General features: G+C 57.8%; 2 protein-coding genes and 1 non-coding gene across 12 annotated transcripts in view; 1 reads left to right on the top strand and 2 right to left on the bottom strand.

Moving 5' to 3' along the window:
• Positions 1–231: 231 nt before the first annotated feature.
• CCDC24 (coiled-coil domain containing 24) lies at positions 232–4,201 on the top strand. 2 transcript variants are annotated; one of them, XM_014867484.3, is made up of 9 exons: positions 232–385; positions 549–720; positions 943–1,118; positions 1,270–1,386; positions 2,086–2,160; positions 2,777–2,831; positions 3,322–3,391; positions 3,502–3,580; positions 3,659–4,201. In XM_014867484.3, the coding sequence occupies exons 2-9, from the start codon at positions 595–597 to the stop codon at positions 3,894–3,896; spliced, it is 936 nt and encodes a 311-aa protein (XP_014722970.3). In that variant the 5' UTR covers positions 232–385; positions 549–594; the 3' UTR covers positions 3,897–4,201. The 2 variants fall into 2 exon arrangements, with proteins under 2 accessions (XP_014722970.3, XP_014722969.3); XM_014867483.3 differs by having other exon boundaries at positions 248–385; positions 2,083–2,160; positions 3,659–4,200.
• The window catches only part of SLC6A9 (solute carrier family 6 member 9), a 31,390-nt gene continuing 20,451 nt past the window's right edge, over positions 4,164–15,102 (bottom strand). For all 9 annotated transcript variants that reach the window (XM_014867479.3, XM_044770616.2, XM_070510091.1 and 6 more), the window contains 9 exons: positions 10,242–10,374; positions 9,872–10,006; positions 9,674–9,777; positions 9,017–9,254; positions 8,793–8,927; positions 8,571–8,670; positions 8,379–8,479; positions 5,520–5,690; positions 4,164–5,417 (listed from right to left, as the gene is read on the bottom strand). In XM_014867479.3, the coding sequence (XP_014722965.3) occupies positions 5,223–5,417; positions 5,520–5,690; positions 8,379–8,479; positions 8,571–8,670; positions 8,793–8,927; positions 9,017–9,254; positions 9,674–9,777; positions 9,872–10,006; positions 10,242–10,374 (1,312 nt within the window). In that variant the 3' untranslated portion in view covers positions 4,164–5,222. The remainder of the gene's footprint in view (positions 5,418–5,519; positions 5,691–8,378; positions 8,480–8,570; positions 8,671–8,792; positions 8,928–9,016; positions 9,255–9,673; positions 9,778–9,871; positions 10,007–10,241; positions 10,375–15,102) is intronic.
• LOC123286176 (U6 spliceosomal RNA) lies at positions 13,315–13,418 on the bottom strand. Its single transcript, XR_006528448.1, has one exon. It is a non-coding gene; the product is annotated as a U6 spliceosomal RNA (small nuclear RNA).

Genomic DNA, 15,102 nt, shown 5'->3' with positions numbered 1-15,102 from the left:
AAGTAATAAACCCAGTGGGCTCAGATTTCTCGGTTCTTTCACCTGCCCCGAAGCCGCAAGGCGCCCAGGGATGAGCCCAAGGTGCTTGGGGTCAGGGCTCTGTGGGGGTGGTTCGGACTTCAAAACCGTTCACCTCGCCTAGTGCTTGCCACTCTCCACAAGCCGGCGCCGCCCTCCAGACCCGGAATAGGCAGGGGCGGGGCCTTGTGGGGGCGGGGCCTGGGTGGTGGTACCGTTTCCTGGGTGACGGCCGCGCGGAAGAGGCGGGGCTAGGGCCCTGGCCCGCATTGCCCGGCTCTTGGGGGCCGTGACCCGGAGCCGTGGATGCTGAGAGTCAGCCAGGAGCTGGGCGGGAGAGCGCTAGAAAGCGGCGACTCTGGACCGGGTAATTCCAGTCGTGGGACTGGCGGCGGAACGAGGGTGGGGCGTCGGGGAAGCTGGGGGCGTGGCCTTGGGAGGCCGGGAAGGGGCGGGGCGTGAGCGGGCGTGGCCCAGCCCCGGGGGCAGGCGTCTCCCTGTGATCCCGCGCTCTGCTGGCTGTCCCGCAGGTCCGAGCCGGGAGCCGCGCGTCCCGGGCGGCGGCGCGGGCAGGCCATGCCTCGGGACTCCCCGTCGCTGTGGGAGCTGGTGGAGGAGCACGTTCCGCTCCCGGAGAGGCCTGAAGTGAAGAGGATTCTGGGGGAGACCACGGTGGACCTGAGCCTGGAGCTGCGGACAGAGGTGGGGAGTGGGAAGGTGCACACCCCAGGCCTGTCCCACAACTCGAGTGATTTCCCCACCTCCTCCAGGCCCTTGGCCCTGCAGTAACTCTCGAGAACTTGTCAGATCTCACTGTCCGCACAGCACACTCCAGTTTGATTCCTCCCTGCCCCTCACTCCCCCAATGCCCCCACTCCTGTCACTTCTCTCCCCGGTCGCGAGGTGTCCCAGCTCTCCTTGCAGGTGGTGATGCTACGGTCTCTGCTCCGAGAGGCTCGATCCTCCCAAGCCCCTGGCTCCTGCCCCACCTCTGACCCCTCCTCTCTTCTGGCGCCACCACCCCTCCTAAGAGACCTCGTGCGCCAGGAACTGCGACAGCTGCTCCAAGCTCTCCGCCAGAAGGCCATCTTCGAGGGCAGGTGGGAGCCTCAGACCTGGGGCTGGGCCTGGGCCTGGTCCGCAGAACTCAGATGGGTTAGCCTTGCACCTGTCAAAGGGCCAGGGTCACCTTTCTGGCGGTTGGTTCCCTGGAAGGAGCCCCTGAGTTTCCTTTCTGTGCACTTTATGCAGGGACCAGACCCAGGCTTGGGTCCAGTATAGCCCCAGGGTCCTACGCTTTGCCTTGGAGGAGCCCAGGTGTGATTTGCCGGAACAGGGGATATTCCAGATGACAGCTGGTGAACTCAGGTAGAGTGGTGGTAGGAGAGGCGGGATATGTCCCTGCTTGGCTGAGGGCCCCAGCCAACTGGTGGGTCCCACCTGGCTCCATGGAGGAGCTCCTCGTCTGGGGCTGGACACTTCTACAGCCACTTGTGGTAGAGATCAGCACATGAGGGCTGCAGAAATCCAGGAGACAGCCTGGGGGCAGGCAAGGCTTCCTGAAGAAAGTAACTGGTTTGATCTGGTCTTGGAGTATGAGGAACAGATTTCCAGGCAGGGCTTTGCAGGAAGAGGGAGCAGTATATGCAAACATGGGTGGGGGGAAGGGAGGCTGTGTCCAGTGGTCACTTGTTCCTCAGGCTTGGAGAACAGGAGCGAGGTCTGGGGACTGAATGAGATAAATGAGCAGGAGCTTGTTCATATGAAGTGAATGGCAGCAACTTATTTCTAATTCTTACACAACCCTGTGAGGGGGGTGATGTCCCCATTTTGCAGATGAGGAAACTAAAGCTCAGGAAGGATAATCGGTTTGCCCGAGGTCATACAGAGTGAAGAGTGGCAGAGCCCATTTGCAAGCCCAGGCTCCAGAACTCCTCCTCTTTGTACTATATTATGTTGCCTTTGTGAGAAAAGACACAAAATTGTCTAGGAGAAGTGGCCTTTGTGTCCTGAAGGCCTGGGGTGAGGCAACATGGGGAGAGTGATATTGACTTCATCCGCCAGCAGCAGTCCCCAGGACCTCAGCATCATCAAGGACCGACTGAACGTGTCCAGCATTGACCAGGTTGCTGGAAACCTGCGGTGAGGCCCCTGAGTGTGTGTAGTGGGGGTGGAGACGGGGAGGAAGGGACTGGGCCAGATCTGGAAGTACTAGGCCTGTGAGGGGGGGAAGGGAGGCAGCATACCTGGTGGGGAGACCCATAAGAGGAGGGCTGAGAGGTGGACAGGGCAGGGCGTTGCTCTGGGGCTGGCGAGGTTGCTGCCAGGAAGTTGCCAAGTTCGGGTGCCAACAGGGGCCATGGCCTGAGGATTTTCATCCTGAAGCAGGGGGGGACCACAGAAGAGTTTTAAGCAGAGGAAGGGCTGTGCTATGGGGGAGAATGGAGGCAGGAGGAGTCACAGGCCCAGTGCAGTGGTGCAGAAGAGAGAGTGGTGCCTGCCGGGGCTGGGGGGGTTGCCGAGGGGAGTGGGCACTGTGAAGTGGGAAAGAAGAGGACGTGTCCTGCCAAAGAAGAGGCTGGCGGGGCTGGTAGGCTGTGCTGGAGCAGCCCCCTGAGCGGGGGAGGGCAAGATGGGCTGAAAAAGGAGGGCCTGGAGGGGGCTCTTGGTGAGGCTGGAGGTTGGGGCTGTGTGGAGGGCTCAGCTGAGCCCCGTCCTGTGGCGCTGGTTCTGGCTGCCACACTCACATGTGTCCCAGGGGCCTCCTGGAGGAGGAGTGTCACGCCTTGGAGAGGGAGATCCCCATCCTGCAGGTGAGCTGCAGCCCCCCTCCCCCGCCCACCACAGCCTTCTGCTGAGTGTCGACACACCCACCTCTCACCTAGTGTATGAGACCCCCATACACGTGTGTCTGTGTGTGCGTATGCATGTAAAGTTTGTGTGAGTCCTGTGTCCATTCCTCATGTGTGCACGCTTCTTGGGTGTGTGAATCCAGAAGCCCAAGATTCTGGTCAAGCCCTTAAGTCCAAGGTCAGCATTTTTAGATTAACCCGCTGGATTTGCTCCTGGTTTTTTGCCTCCTTTCCTTCCCTAAGTCTGAGTCAAGCTCAGCCACCACCTCCCCAAGCTCAGCTTTCAGGGGGGATTGGTGTTCCCCCTAGGGACCGCCCTCAGGTGCTCGGGATGACGGGCTGCATGGGGTGGTTCCTGGGCCCTGCCACGGGGATCTTGGCCTCTGCATTCTGCCCTGCCCCACCCCACTCCTGCCATGAGGCTGGGGCACTGAGCCAGCTCTCCCTGCAGCGCTGCCTGGAAGAGGAGTATACAGGGGGCTCCCAGCCCTCCGAGGCAACCCTGGAGCCCACCCTGGCAGGTGAGGCCCCTGAGCAGGCCCCAGAGCCCCCAGCTTCTTGCTCCCTGCCACACACTCCTACATACCCCGGGAGAGCTGGGTGCTGTGTCTCAGATTCATCTCTCGTCCAGAGCTAAAGGAGCAGAAGGCAGCCATGCAACAGGAGCTCCAGGCACCCCTGAGGCCTTCCTGCGTCTCTCCCAGCCACAGGTAAACAGGGCAGAGGGACGGCCGGACAGGGTGAGCGAAGGGTCCGGCCATAGCCCTCAGCTCTTCCTTCCTGTTCAGGCCGCAGCCCCTAGGGTCCTCCGGTCGGGACCTCAGACCCTTGCCTGGCCTCCGTGGGGCCGCTGGAGTTTGGGGCAGGCCTCCCCAGCGCTGCCTACCTGCTCCTCCTCTGGAGCACTGTCCCCGCCCGCGGGGCCTGGCCGTCGCCTGCCGCTGGGGACGGAAGCTTCAGTGCATCCCCAGGGAAAAGCCAGCTTCCACTCCAGTGCCCAGTGCAGCGCCCCAGGCCCCAACCTGAAGGGCTGGCCGTGACGGAGGCTTTGGCTTCTACCAGAACTCGCCCCATCTGCTGCTGCCACCTCTCAGCTGCCATGGCCCAGCCGCTTCAGAACCAGTCTCGCCAGGACCCCGAAGCTGTCCTTCTCTAGGGCCCTCCCCTCACCCCATTACCAGGTTCCTAGTATCTGGTCCCAGCCTCCACAAAGGCCTGGCAGGCAGAGGTCTCATTGCAGCCCTGACTTCAGTCCCCCTGGGGGACCCAGACAAAGCACAGCAGCAGCTCAGAGACAGGAATAGAAATTTCATTAAAATCTATGGACTTTAAAATCCTAGTGGTGCACGATGGGCAGGGCTGGGCGGTGCACCGTTATTGCTACAGAGGATTAGAGGCGGCTCTTCCGGGGTTGTCACTGCACAGAGGGGCACAGAGGACGGACGAACGGACACTGCAGGGCTTGGGGGAAGGAGCTGTGGCTCCAGAGAGGGGGTGGGGCACGCGGGCTGGGGCCATTTGGCACATGAACAAGGGCAGCCCTGGTGGAGGGCGGGCAAGGGGCTGTTGTGTAGGGTCCCCTTCCCCAGGGCTCTGGGCTCAAACTTCCTGCTGAGCAGCACCCCACCCCTGCCCCCCAGAAACTAGTGCTTTGGGCAGGCTGCTGGGTCAGGGGCCTCTGCTGGCTGGGCCTGACAGCCGGGCCAGAATGAGGCGCAGAGACCCCAGAGCAGCCCTGAGTGAGGTGCAGGCAGGCCTGGAAGACAGATGGGGCCTGAGGCTGGGGGCAAGGGAGTGGCAACCACAGATAATACAATTTTTACAAAAATAATCACACAGACAAACAGGGCTGGGCGGGACTGCCTTACAAGTAACACTGCACAGCCCCCTAGCCCCTCACCCTGCCCCCAGGTAGGAAGATCCAGATTTGCCTGGGCAGAGGCTGGGATCTGCTCTGAGGGCAGGAACACTGGTCAGGAGGCTGGGGGCCCAACGAGGGCGCTAGGTAGGGGACCCACCCAGAACCTCAGTTTAGGGCAGAGAGTGGGGGCATCAGAGGCCACATAAGGCCCGGCAGGCCTCTGGGGACCTGGACCAAGACCCTTCCAAAGTGCTTTGGGCCCCCCAGCAACCATCCCATCGCCTACAGCCCCAGCTGCCATCTTGGCATCCAAAGGACCTGTAAACACTGGGGACACGAGTACGAATGACCGGCTAGCAGTGGTAGCCAAGGTGACAGCAGCCACCCTGGCCAGGGCGTGGCAGGGGCAGATAGAGACACCTGTCCACTGCCTCCCCAGTCTCTGTGGTGGGAGCACAGGGCGGGGGGGGGCCCTCCCCTGGCAGTGGTGCTCATATCCGGGAGTCCTGCAGACGGCTGGAGCCGTTACTGCCCACCATGGGGATCTGGGCCTTGTCTGGGTGCAGCGGCTGGACCTCGAGCCCGTCTTCAGGAGAGGCCGGTATGGTGGGGGCGTAGCGCCCGGTCCGGTGCTCCAGGAGGGCAGGGCCCCAGTCTCTGCTTGGCTTTGTGGCATTTTTCAACCGCTGCAGGAGAGGTGGGTGGGGCGTGTCAGAAGGGAGACCTTAAGCCCCATCCATTCCAGCCCCGCCTGTTTCACCTGGCTGCCCCCTGCCCCCACCCCTCACCTGGAGGAGGGTGTCCCCATCTGTGCGGCAGAGCTGGAACAGGGCGTAGAGTGGGATGCAAATGACGGAGGACAGAGCCATGAGGAAGCCGATGGCCACAGCCCAGCCTGGATACTGGTAGTGGTTGTAAGTGATTGGCTGGTACTGGATCACCGTGAAGATGAGAATGAACTGCAAAGGGTCGGGGATGGGAACGGGTGTGAGGCCTGCCCAGCCCCGCCCAGGCCTCAGGCCTCCTATCAGCACCCCATCCTTCCCTCTCCAGTTTCCCATTCTAGAAGGAGGCGTTGGGGAGGGCAGGAGCCATGATGTCAAGGTGTGGGTAGTGGAAGAAACAGATGGAACTAGGGCTCCAGGGCATGGTGGGCAGGTAGGCACCATGGAAGGGGAGAGGCCTGTCAGTGGCTCCCTACTTTCGCCTACTGAAGCAAGGCCAAACCCCTGCCTTTGGGCTTTCGAGACAGCTTATCTTTCTGGTCACATTACCCTCGTCTCAATGGCACACCCAGCGTTTTCCACCCTCTTCTTTTATTCTGGAGAATCCTCCTCTGCATCTTCCTCTGTCAAACCCTATTCAAATGCCACCTCCTTCAAGAAGCCTCTCCAGATTTCCAATCTCCTCCTGAAAGGGCTCTCTCAATGGCATTTTCCCTCTGCTAAGGATTGGTGAACGTTTCCCGTGGACCTGGGAGCTCCTGGGACTACATTGGCTCTGGGTCTCCAGTGCCCAGCACAGTGCCTGGACCTCTAAGCATTCTCTGATTTGCACTGACTTGTGCAGAGAGGTGGGAGCAATGGGGGACAGGAGAGGGCAAAGTCCTGCCTGTCTATGGCTGGAGATGGCGACATATAGCCTGGGGAGGCTCCAAAGGCTAGAAACTGTAAGTGTCAGGCAGCAGATGCTCTTGGGAGCTTTAGAAGGAGATGAGTGAGATGGGAAATAAAGCCTGGGGCCGAAGCAGCAATAAAGCTGAAGGGAGCAGAACGATGGGCAGGTGGTCATGGGCTACCCGGAAGGCCTGGGAGTATGTACCACTTGCCAGTGGGGCTCAGCCTCTGCCTGCTGAGCCCTCAGCTGTGTTCTGGAGCTCAGGCTCCTCCAGCCTTCCCGGTGATCAAATTCTGGAGGGCAAGACCCACATCATCAGCGCCCCGTCCTGGGATGCTGCGCATGGTGGAAACTTATAACACGTTTCCTCAATGGCACTAGATCCTGATCTCGGTGTGGACAAATCCCTTATTTGAGCTGACAGAAGGATGGAGTTTGTCAAAAAGAGTTTTTCAGAAATAAGAGAAGCCCCCAAAGAAAACAGGACAGCCCAGAGACTCGTGTCCACAGAGCCTGGAGTCCTCACCTTAAGTCACTCCGGCCTGGCTTTCTGAGTGCAGAGGGCACTGCCCACTTTGCCTCAATCTCGTGGAGACATTGGACCCAGGCTGAGGTTCCCCCTATGGAACCTACTGGTGCCTATCATCTCCTTCCTGACTCCTGCCCTGCCCTGGCTGGTGCCCCAGGTCTCTCCCCGGGGTGGCCGCCTCCTCAGAGCTGTGGATCGATGAGCTTCCCTCGGGCAGGGCCTAAGCCTGGGGATCAGCCACAACCCCCAGAGGGCACGGTGCTTGCGGTGGTGCCTGCCCTCCCCGGCCTCCCACCACTTACAGGCGACTGCTGCTCCTCCTGTTTCAGAGCTGGGCCAGTGGCCAGAGCCGGCGCCTCTGCCAGCCTCGGGAAGATCCCACACCCCATGTGGGAGAATCCTCAGCCCTCAGGGGCTTTTTTTTTTCCCCTTTTTCAGAAACATGAGCCAAAGTGGAAATCCAGTGCTGAGCTCCCCACAGCACAGAGGAGCTGGGCATGACAGGGGCATGACTCTGGACACTGTCCTTGCCACTGGGCTGACCCCTCTGTCACTCAGAGCCGGCCCTGCCTCTTCTCTGCGGGGTGACCATTATACTATCAAACCCCTGGTGCCCTCCCTTCCCACCCTGAGCCTAAAGGAGCAAAATCGGTTTTTAGCCCAGGGACCAATCCTCCTTCCCATAGTTGTTTCTAGAGTAGCACTGGCCCAGCACACAGCCTCCACATTGGACCACTTGCTTTGAGTGGTGGCTCTGCCTCTTATTTGCTGTGTATTCTTGGGGTAATTACCTAACATTTCTGTTCCTCAGTTTCCTCATCTGTAAAGTGGGGATAATATTGGAGAGTTGCATTACAAGTCAGTATATGAGCAGCATGCAGAAAGTGCCTGGTTCCTGGCCATGGTGGGCATTGCCTCCACCAATTCTGCTCCTTGATGGGAGTTTCCCAGGTGTCGAATACTGGTGGAAGCCACGAATTCCCTCTCCTAAGCCAGCCCACTGCAGCGCCTGGAAGGCTTACGAGGTTGCCCCTGGCCCTGAGCTGACATCTGACTTGTACAGCCTGCTTCTGGAACACTGATGCATTCACCCACGTACCCCGGGCACCCCGGGGCTATGAGGGGTTGCAGTCAGGAGCTCCGCGAGGCTGACACTAATATCAGTGATGGTTCCTGAGGCCCCTTTAGAGTGCTGACTCTCAGTGGCCAGCAGCCTGCTTTCCCCTTCCGAGGCTGGGCGATGTCTTCAGTCAAATACAAGGCCCTAAGCTCCCTTCCTAATGTGAGGCCAGGGCCCGGGTGGTTCTGAGTCTCCGCACACCTGTCTGACTCTATGCAGCCCCCCACAACCTCTCAATGGCCAGAGCTGCAGGTGTGGAACCTCACTGGGAGCTCTGGCCAAATGGATGGGCTCCTGCTCTCCCTCCACTGGGTTCTAAGAGAAGGACACATGCCAAGGGGCAGCAGGGGAAGGGAGGGGCCCGCCAAGGAACTAACTTACAAAGATGATAGCTGGAGAGACAAAGCGCCAGCAGATCTGGAAGAAGAGGGGCGGTGGGAACCCCAGCATCATCTGGATGTCCTGGAAGTAGTTCCGATGCCCTGGAGAGAGGAGGGCTCAGTGGGCCTGGCAGGACAGCATGAGCAGGCCAGGGGCTGGGACATGGGAGGCCACGGAAGCTTGGGCGCTTACCGTAGATGTACATGATGGACACACACATGATGCAGGAGATGACGACCAAGGAGAAGCTGGCTGCATAGTTGTCCATCAGCAGCAGCCAGTAGATGCCTGCCTACGGGCCAGTGGGTAGCTGAGTTGGTGAATTGGGGGTGCCTGAGGCTAGGCTCCCCTACACACTACCCACTGCACCCCACCCCCCAGGAACTCCAGCCCAGCCTTTCCCTCGGTTTTTACCTGGCTGGTGAGGGGGATGCCCAGCAGGAAGCCAGCCACAGCCACACCCAAGGTCACGTAGGTCTTTTTCTTTAGGATCCACTCATTCCCCACCTCGTCCACAATGGCTGTGACTAGCGTCTCTAGGAGGCAGAACTGTGGGATGCGGCCATCAGAGCAGGGGCCTGACCTCTGCCCCTGCCTCCTCCCTCCGCAAGCCCCTGGCCTCATCCTGCACCTCGTACCTGAGTGCCCAGTCCCAGCAAGATGAGCATGAAGAAGAAAAGCAGGGACCAGAGCGGGGAGATGGGCAGCAATGTGAGGGCCTCAGGGTAAGCCACGAAGGCCAGGCCGGGGCCGTGGTCTGCCACGCGGGACACGTCCACACCAAGATGATTGGCCATGAAGCCCAGGATGGAGAAGATGACAAAGCCAGCATAGACACTGGTGGCACAGTTAGTGATGCTGATGATGATGCTGTCCCTGGTCGGGAGGAAAACAGGGAGAGTTCAGGACATGCATCTGCTTCCCTCTGCCCTGTCTGACTCTGTGCAGACCAAGAGAAGACGTGGAGACACGGAAAGTTCTAGGAACAAAGCTGCCGCCAACTTCTTTTCTGGTCTGCTCTGGGCCTTTTCAAGTGGGCCTGAGGCTCTTGGGTCCTCATAGACCTGGGGCATCCCGGTCCCCACCCTTCTTCTCTCTCCTGCTAAGCTTCTCTCTCTGCTCTCCACTGACTCAGTCCAGACCCAGGTTCCCAGGACCTCAAGGCTGTGAGTGGAATGGAGGGCCCTGGCAGGCCAGGAGGCTGCGCTGGATCTGGGGGCTCTGGGCGAGCGAGGATCAGGCTGCAGAGAGGGCAGGGAACGGGGGGCAGCCCCAGGGCTGGCAGGGAGTCTCACCGGTAACAGTTGTTGTGGAACTTGTTGTAGGAAGCCATGGTGATGAGGCCTCCCCACGCGCAGCCCAGCGAGTAGAAGATCTGGGAGGCGGCGTCCCCCCACACCTGCAGAGAGCGATGGGCCACAGAGGAGCCGTGGTCAGAGGCAGGAGCCTCTGTGCCCCTGCCCGGCCCTTCCGGGTCACCCTCCACATCACACCTTGGCCTCCAGGATCTTGTCCCACTGTGGGGTCAGGTAGTACATGATGCCCGTGAAGGCTCCCTCCAGGGTCACGCCACGGACGAACAGGATGGTCAGCACCACATAGGGAAACGTGGCCGTGAAGTACACCACCTGGGCGCAAGACAGGCTCCACTGGGTTCCTTTGGGGTCTTCCTGCTCTGGAGGCCACCTCCCTGGTCCCCAAACACCACTGGCCCTCTGGTCCCTTGTCCCCTCCGGTGTCCCTTCATCACCACCCCCTATCCCCAACACACACTCACGCGCACACACACACACACATATCCCAGGTCGGGGAGGCAGGATCTTTCTGGGTGGGCACAGACTGTGCGGGGGGAGGGGTACTTACTTTCCCTGAAGACTTGACCCCTCGGATGAGGCAGAGAAAGACAACCACCCAGGAGACACCAAGGCAGCCGAGGAGGGGCATTCGTACCTCCCCAAAGTTCCCGATGTCATCTGACAGCTTCAGCACGTAGCGCCTGGGGAAGGAGATGCTCTGTCATTGCGGGCCAGCCCCCACCGCCCAGCGACAAATTCCCAAAGCCCAGGGCCCAGCGTCCTTTCTCAGGAGGTCCCAGCAGCCCACACCATGAGACAGGAGCCACTCTGGGGCCCCAGACTCAGCTCCACCGACCTAGGCCCCTCTGCCTGCTGCACCCCCCACCAGGGCCAGCCTCCTCGGCCCTTGGGGTGCAGAGGGCTCCCTGTCCCTGCTCAGGCTCACCCCAGGCCCTTGCTTGTGCATTTCTCCCTTCAGGAATGCCCTACCCTCTAGACTGGACACAGCCTATCAGGTGCCACATCTTCCAGGAAGCCTTCTGTGAGCTTTTCACCCACTAGTCTCCTCCATCTCTGATGAACCACGGGAGCCAGCAGAGTGCTGAGTAAAGCTTGGAGGCTCTGGAGCACGCAGGCTTAGCCCCGAAGCCCGCTTCCTCCCCAGTGTGTGCATAGCTCCATCTGGCACCCTCTGCCACGCCAGCTGTGCTCTTTCAGTCACTTATGTGCCAGGCGCTATGCTAGGTGCAGGGTGTATAGACCTGGATCAGGCATTGTCCCAGCCCTCAGGGAAGAGGGCGGGGGAGAGCATGTGGGACTGCTCCAGTGGGAAGGACCAGAGCAGAGCTGAGTCCGGGATGCTGTGGGCCCCGCCAGGAGGGGCACCTCTACCCCATGCAGAGGGGCATGCTGGAAGGCTTCCCACCAAAGTTGGAGCTTGAGCTAAAGTTCGAAGAATGGGGAGGAGGTGGGAGAAGAGGGGAAGCGCATGCCAGGCCGGGAAAGAGCAGCAGCAAGACGGGGGTATGGCTGGGGGGCCAGAAGCACGGCCAGCCTGGGCACGTAGGCAGCTCAGGGAGGCTGGAAGAGAAGGTGAAGGGAAGAGGGAAGGCTGAGGGACAGGAAGGGACCAGATCGTAAGAAACCATGAAGTCAAGGCTGAGAAGTTTGAATTTTATCCCGAGGGCCATGGGAAGCTTCTGAAGGGTTTTTAGAAGAGCACTCTCAGGGTCTCGCCTCGGCTCAAAACCTTGCCGCAGCTCCCATCTCTCACCACAGAAAAGCCAAAGTTCTTACCATGGCTACGTGATCCACTACCTCTGCCTGCCGTCCCTCTGATCTCCTCTCCTCCTCCTCTCCCAGCTGCTTACTGCTCCAGCTGAACTGGGCTCCTTACTGTTCCTTAAACATGGCAGGCATGCCCCCGCCTCAGGGCCTTTGCACATGTTATTCTAGGTCTCGAGTGCTCTTTCCCCAAATATCCATATGTGCACATGGCTGGGAGACCTGTGCAATCCCACGGGGCCCCACGCTTAGAAGGACCTTGTGCTTGATTTAATACTCTGCCATTGCCATCTTGATACATTTGAACAAGGGGCCCCATATTTTTATTTTGCACTGGGCCCCACAAATTATGCAGCTGGGCTTGTCAACATAGCTCCCTCCCCCCTCACTTCCTTCAGGTCCGTACTCTGCTCAAAGGGGCCTTCCCTGGCTACCCTACTTAAAATTGCAGCCCTGGCCCCAGCCCGGTCCGCCTTACCCTCTTCTCTGCTCTATTTTCCTCTACAGCGCATGTCTCCTTCTACCACACTGTAAATCTTACCTATTTGTTCCGTTTGTCATCTGTCCTCTCTGAAGGCAGGGGTTTTGTCCATTTTGTTCACTGCTGTATGTCCGGTGCCTGGCACTGGTGCCTGGCACAGGGCAGTGCTCAATAAATATTTGTTGAATGAATGAATGAATGAATGAATGAAGACTGTGGCCAATGGATTGGGAGGTAAAAAGGGGAGAACCTGGAGGGAGACCAGTTTGGTTTGCAGTTGTCCAGGCTAGAAGGGATGAGCAAGAGACAAGCTCTCGAGCCTCAGTTTCCTCATCTGTATAAATGGGCATAATAACGCCAACCTAGGACAACTCGTAGATAAATTTAGGGAAACACAGTCTCCCTCCTTCCCCTCTGACAGCTAGGACTTCTCAGCAGAGCTCAGAGGCTGTCCTCTATCATTCTTAGCTGTTTTCAATTTTTTTCCCCAAATTAGTTCTTAAACCTCATGGCGACATTTTTCATACCTTGTGATGGAAGGTTACTCTGGGCCCTCAGGGGACAATGTTGCCAGGCCTGGTCTTGGGGTTTGTTTGGCCAGCCTGCCTGATGTTAGACTTGCAAGCACCTTGGCCTGCCTCCTCCCAGCCTCCCATCTTCCCCCTAGGCCGCCCTTCACACGGTGACCTGCAGAGGGCGCTGCCCAACGCTCCCCTTTCCCGCCACTACCGCTAGGCCACGGTTTATTCAACAGGCATCGGAGCTAGGCCTGGGCCAGACCCTCTCCAGGTTCTTAGTTGATGGGGGAAAAGCACAAAGACAGGGATGGGAGAAGTTCAGGAGCTGTGGGACCACCAAGGAGAGGCTCCTGGTCCCCTTCAGCAGCGCTTTCCAATCTTTTTCCCTTCATGGCACACAGAAAAAAATATTTTTGGCCCATTGGGATAAACAGACAAGGCTACTCACAGCTGAAGGCCACTGGGCTGGGGGTTCGGGCTGCCCAGGCCCCCCGGACAGGGCGCACCTATACGGGGAACATCGTGTTGGGAAGCCCTGCCCTCCACAATAGCCACAGGGCCCTTCTGCCGCCGGACCCAGTCACTTGACTTCAACTCCAAGCGCCAGCACCCAAAGTAAAGAAACCATTTCTTGTTCAAAAGATTTTTTTTAACTTTGTCTAATTATGTATGTTACACTAGTCGTGTTTTATATATATGTTTTTTAAACTATTTTTTATTGTGGTAACATTAGTTTATAACATATAAATTTCAGGTGTACATCATTCTATTTCAATTTCTGTGTAGATTACATCATGTTCACCACCCAAAGACTAATTACCATGTATCACCGTACACATGTGCCCTTTCACTCCTTTAAAAATATGGAAGACGTCATGAATTTGTGTGTCATCCCTGTGCAGGGGCCATGCTAATCTCTGGATTGTTCCAGTTTTAGTGTATGTGCTGCTGGAACGAGCATTATATTATTTTTTTATTGCAAGAGTCCAGCAGTACAATACTAGGGATGAAAGAGTTTAGAAGGCTAGCCTGGGAACCAAATAATGAATTCTACCTTTCTTTTTATGGCACCATATTTAGTTTTTGGACCATGTGCTTTCTTTTTCTTTTTCTTTCTTTCTTTTTTTTTTGGTGAGGAAGATTGGCCCTGAGTTAACATCTGTTGCCAATCTTCCTCTTTTTGGCTTGAGGAAGACTGTCCCTGAGTTAACATCCATGCCAATCTTCCTCTATTTTGCACGTGGGATGCTGCCACTAAGTCATGTGTGTGTCCACACCTAGGATCTGAACCCGCGAACCCTGGGCTGCCAAAGCAGAGTGTGCAAACTTAACCACTATGCCACCAGGCTGGCCCCTGGACCATGTCCTTTTGAGATCAAACAATTAACCTAAAAACTTTCGGAACCCAACATATTTCCCCGTTGACTCTTGATGCATAACATCTCTGGAGTTGTTCTGCACTATTTTTTAAATTTCCCCGACCAGATGGTAAACACCTTGAGAACAGGACACCCTCATCTATTTCTTCGAATCTCCAGCAGTGGCCATCCTTGTGCTCACTGAGTGCCAGTCACTGTCCTTAGTGATATATGCTGCACTGTCTCATTTCATCTTTATAACAAGGTAGGTGTCGTAACCACCCCCATCTATTGGAGGAACAGCTGAGACTTAGCGAGCTCTGGTGACCTCAAAGGCCACACAGCTGGTAAGTGGCAGAGCCAGGACTTGAGAGGGAAGTCTCCGTGGCTCCAGAGCTGCCATGAAGACACGGGGAGAGGGTGCTGGGATCCGAGTCCGACTGGGTGTTGGGTGCTGTGCTGGGCACTACAGGGGCTGTGGAGGTGAGATGGGCATGGTCGTGAGCTTAGGGCCTCCTAGCAGGAGTCAGCCCAGCACGCAGAGGACTGTACAAGCAGATTGTGAAGGGGTCGCTGGGAGGGGAGGACTCTGGGCCAGAAGCAGGCGCCAAGAGGCAGACCTGGGCTCAGAGATCTGCCCTCTGAGCTTCTCTTGCTTTAGAGGAGTTGCTTAAATCTTGCTTTTGACTTGCGTTCCTCATTTGTAAAATGGGAATATTTCGTAATACCTGCACGAGCTACCTAACAGGGCTGTTGTGGGGCTCAAATGAGATCATGCAGCTTTCCAAAGGGGCACTGGAGCGTGTGGCCCAGGAACACCTGCAGAGGATCATCGGCCTCATTCACACCAGGTACCAGGCACAGTGGAGCACACACATCCTGACACAGCATTCCTGCCTAGGTCCTTAACCTCTGAAGGTCAGTCTCTGAATCTGAAAAATAGGGATAATATTAGACGAGATAATATGCCTGGCACATAGTCCGTGCCCAAGAAATGGGACTGCTTGCTCTTCTCACTTTCTTGCTGAGGCCCGCCTGGGCAGGCCTCTCAAGGGTCATTTGCCCAGGCTCTCCAGGAGGGGGCAGCAGGGAGCCATCCTGTGGGAAGCTGTCATGCCTGAGACAGTGGCTAGTTAGGCAGGCCTGGCGCCAGCTCCTGCTGAGCAGTAGAATTCAACTGGCCACCCAGTGGGCCCCCCACCCATGACTAGTTTTCTTTGAGGGCCATGCCCCTCTGATTGCACTGGATGAAATCTCCAGAGCTTTGCCTGGGGTGGCCCCCTGCCC

Source organism: Equus asinus, chromosome 5 (assembly GCF_041296235.1).
Source record: "Equus asinus isolate D_3611 breed Donkey chromosome 5, EquAss-T2T_v2, whole genome shotgun sequence".
Taxonomy (NCBI): domain Eukaryota; kingdom Metazoa; phylum Chordata; class Mammalia; order Perissodactyla; family Equidae; genus Equus; species Equus asinus.
The sequence above is the reverse complement of the archived record's forward strand: the minus strand, read 5'-3'. Positions and strand labels throughout refer to the sequence as shown.

Coding starts and splice junctions, on each gene's coding strand:
- CCDC24 (XM_014867483.3), top strand. CDS start 595: ATGCCTCGGGACTCCCCGTCGCTGTGGGAGCTGGTGGAGGAGCACGTT. Junction 1,387..2,082: donor ATGACAGCTGGTGAACTCAG/GTAGAGTGGTGG, acceptor TTCATCCGCCAG/CAGCAGTCCCCAGGACCTCA. Junction 3,581..3,658: donor TGCGTCTCTCCCAGCCACAG/GTAAACAGGGCA, acceptor CTTCCTGTTCAG/GCCGCAGCCCCTAGGGTCCT.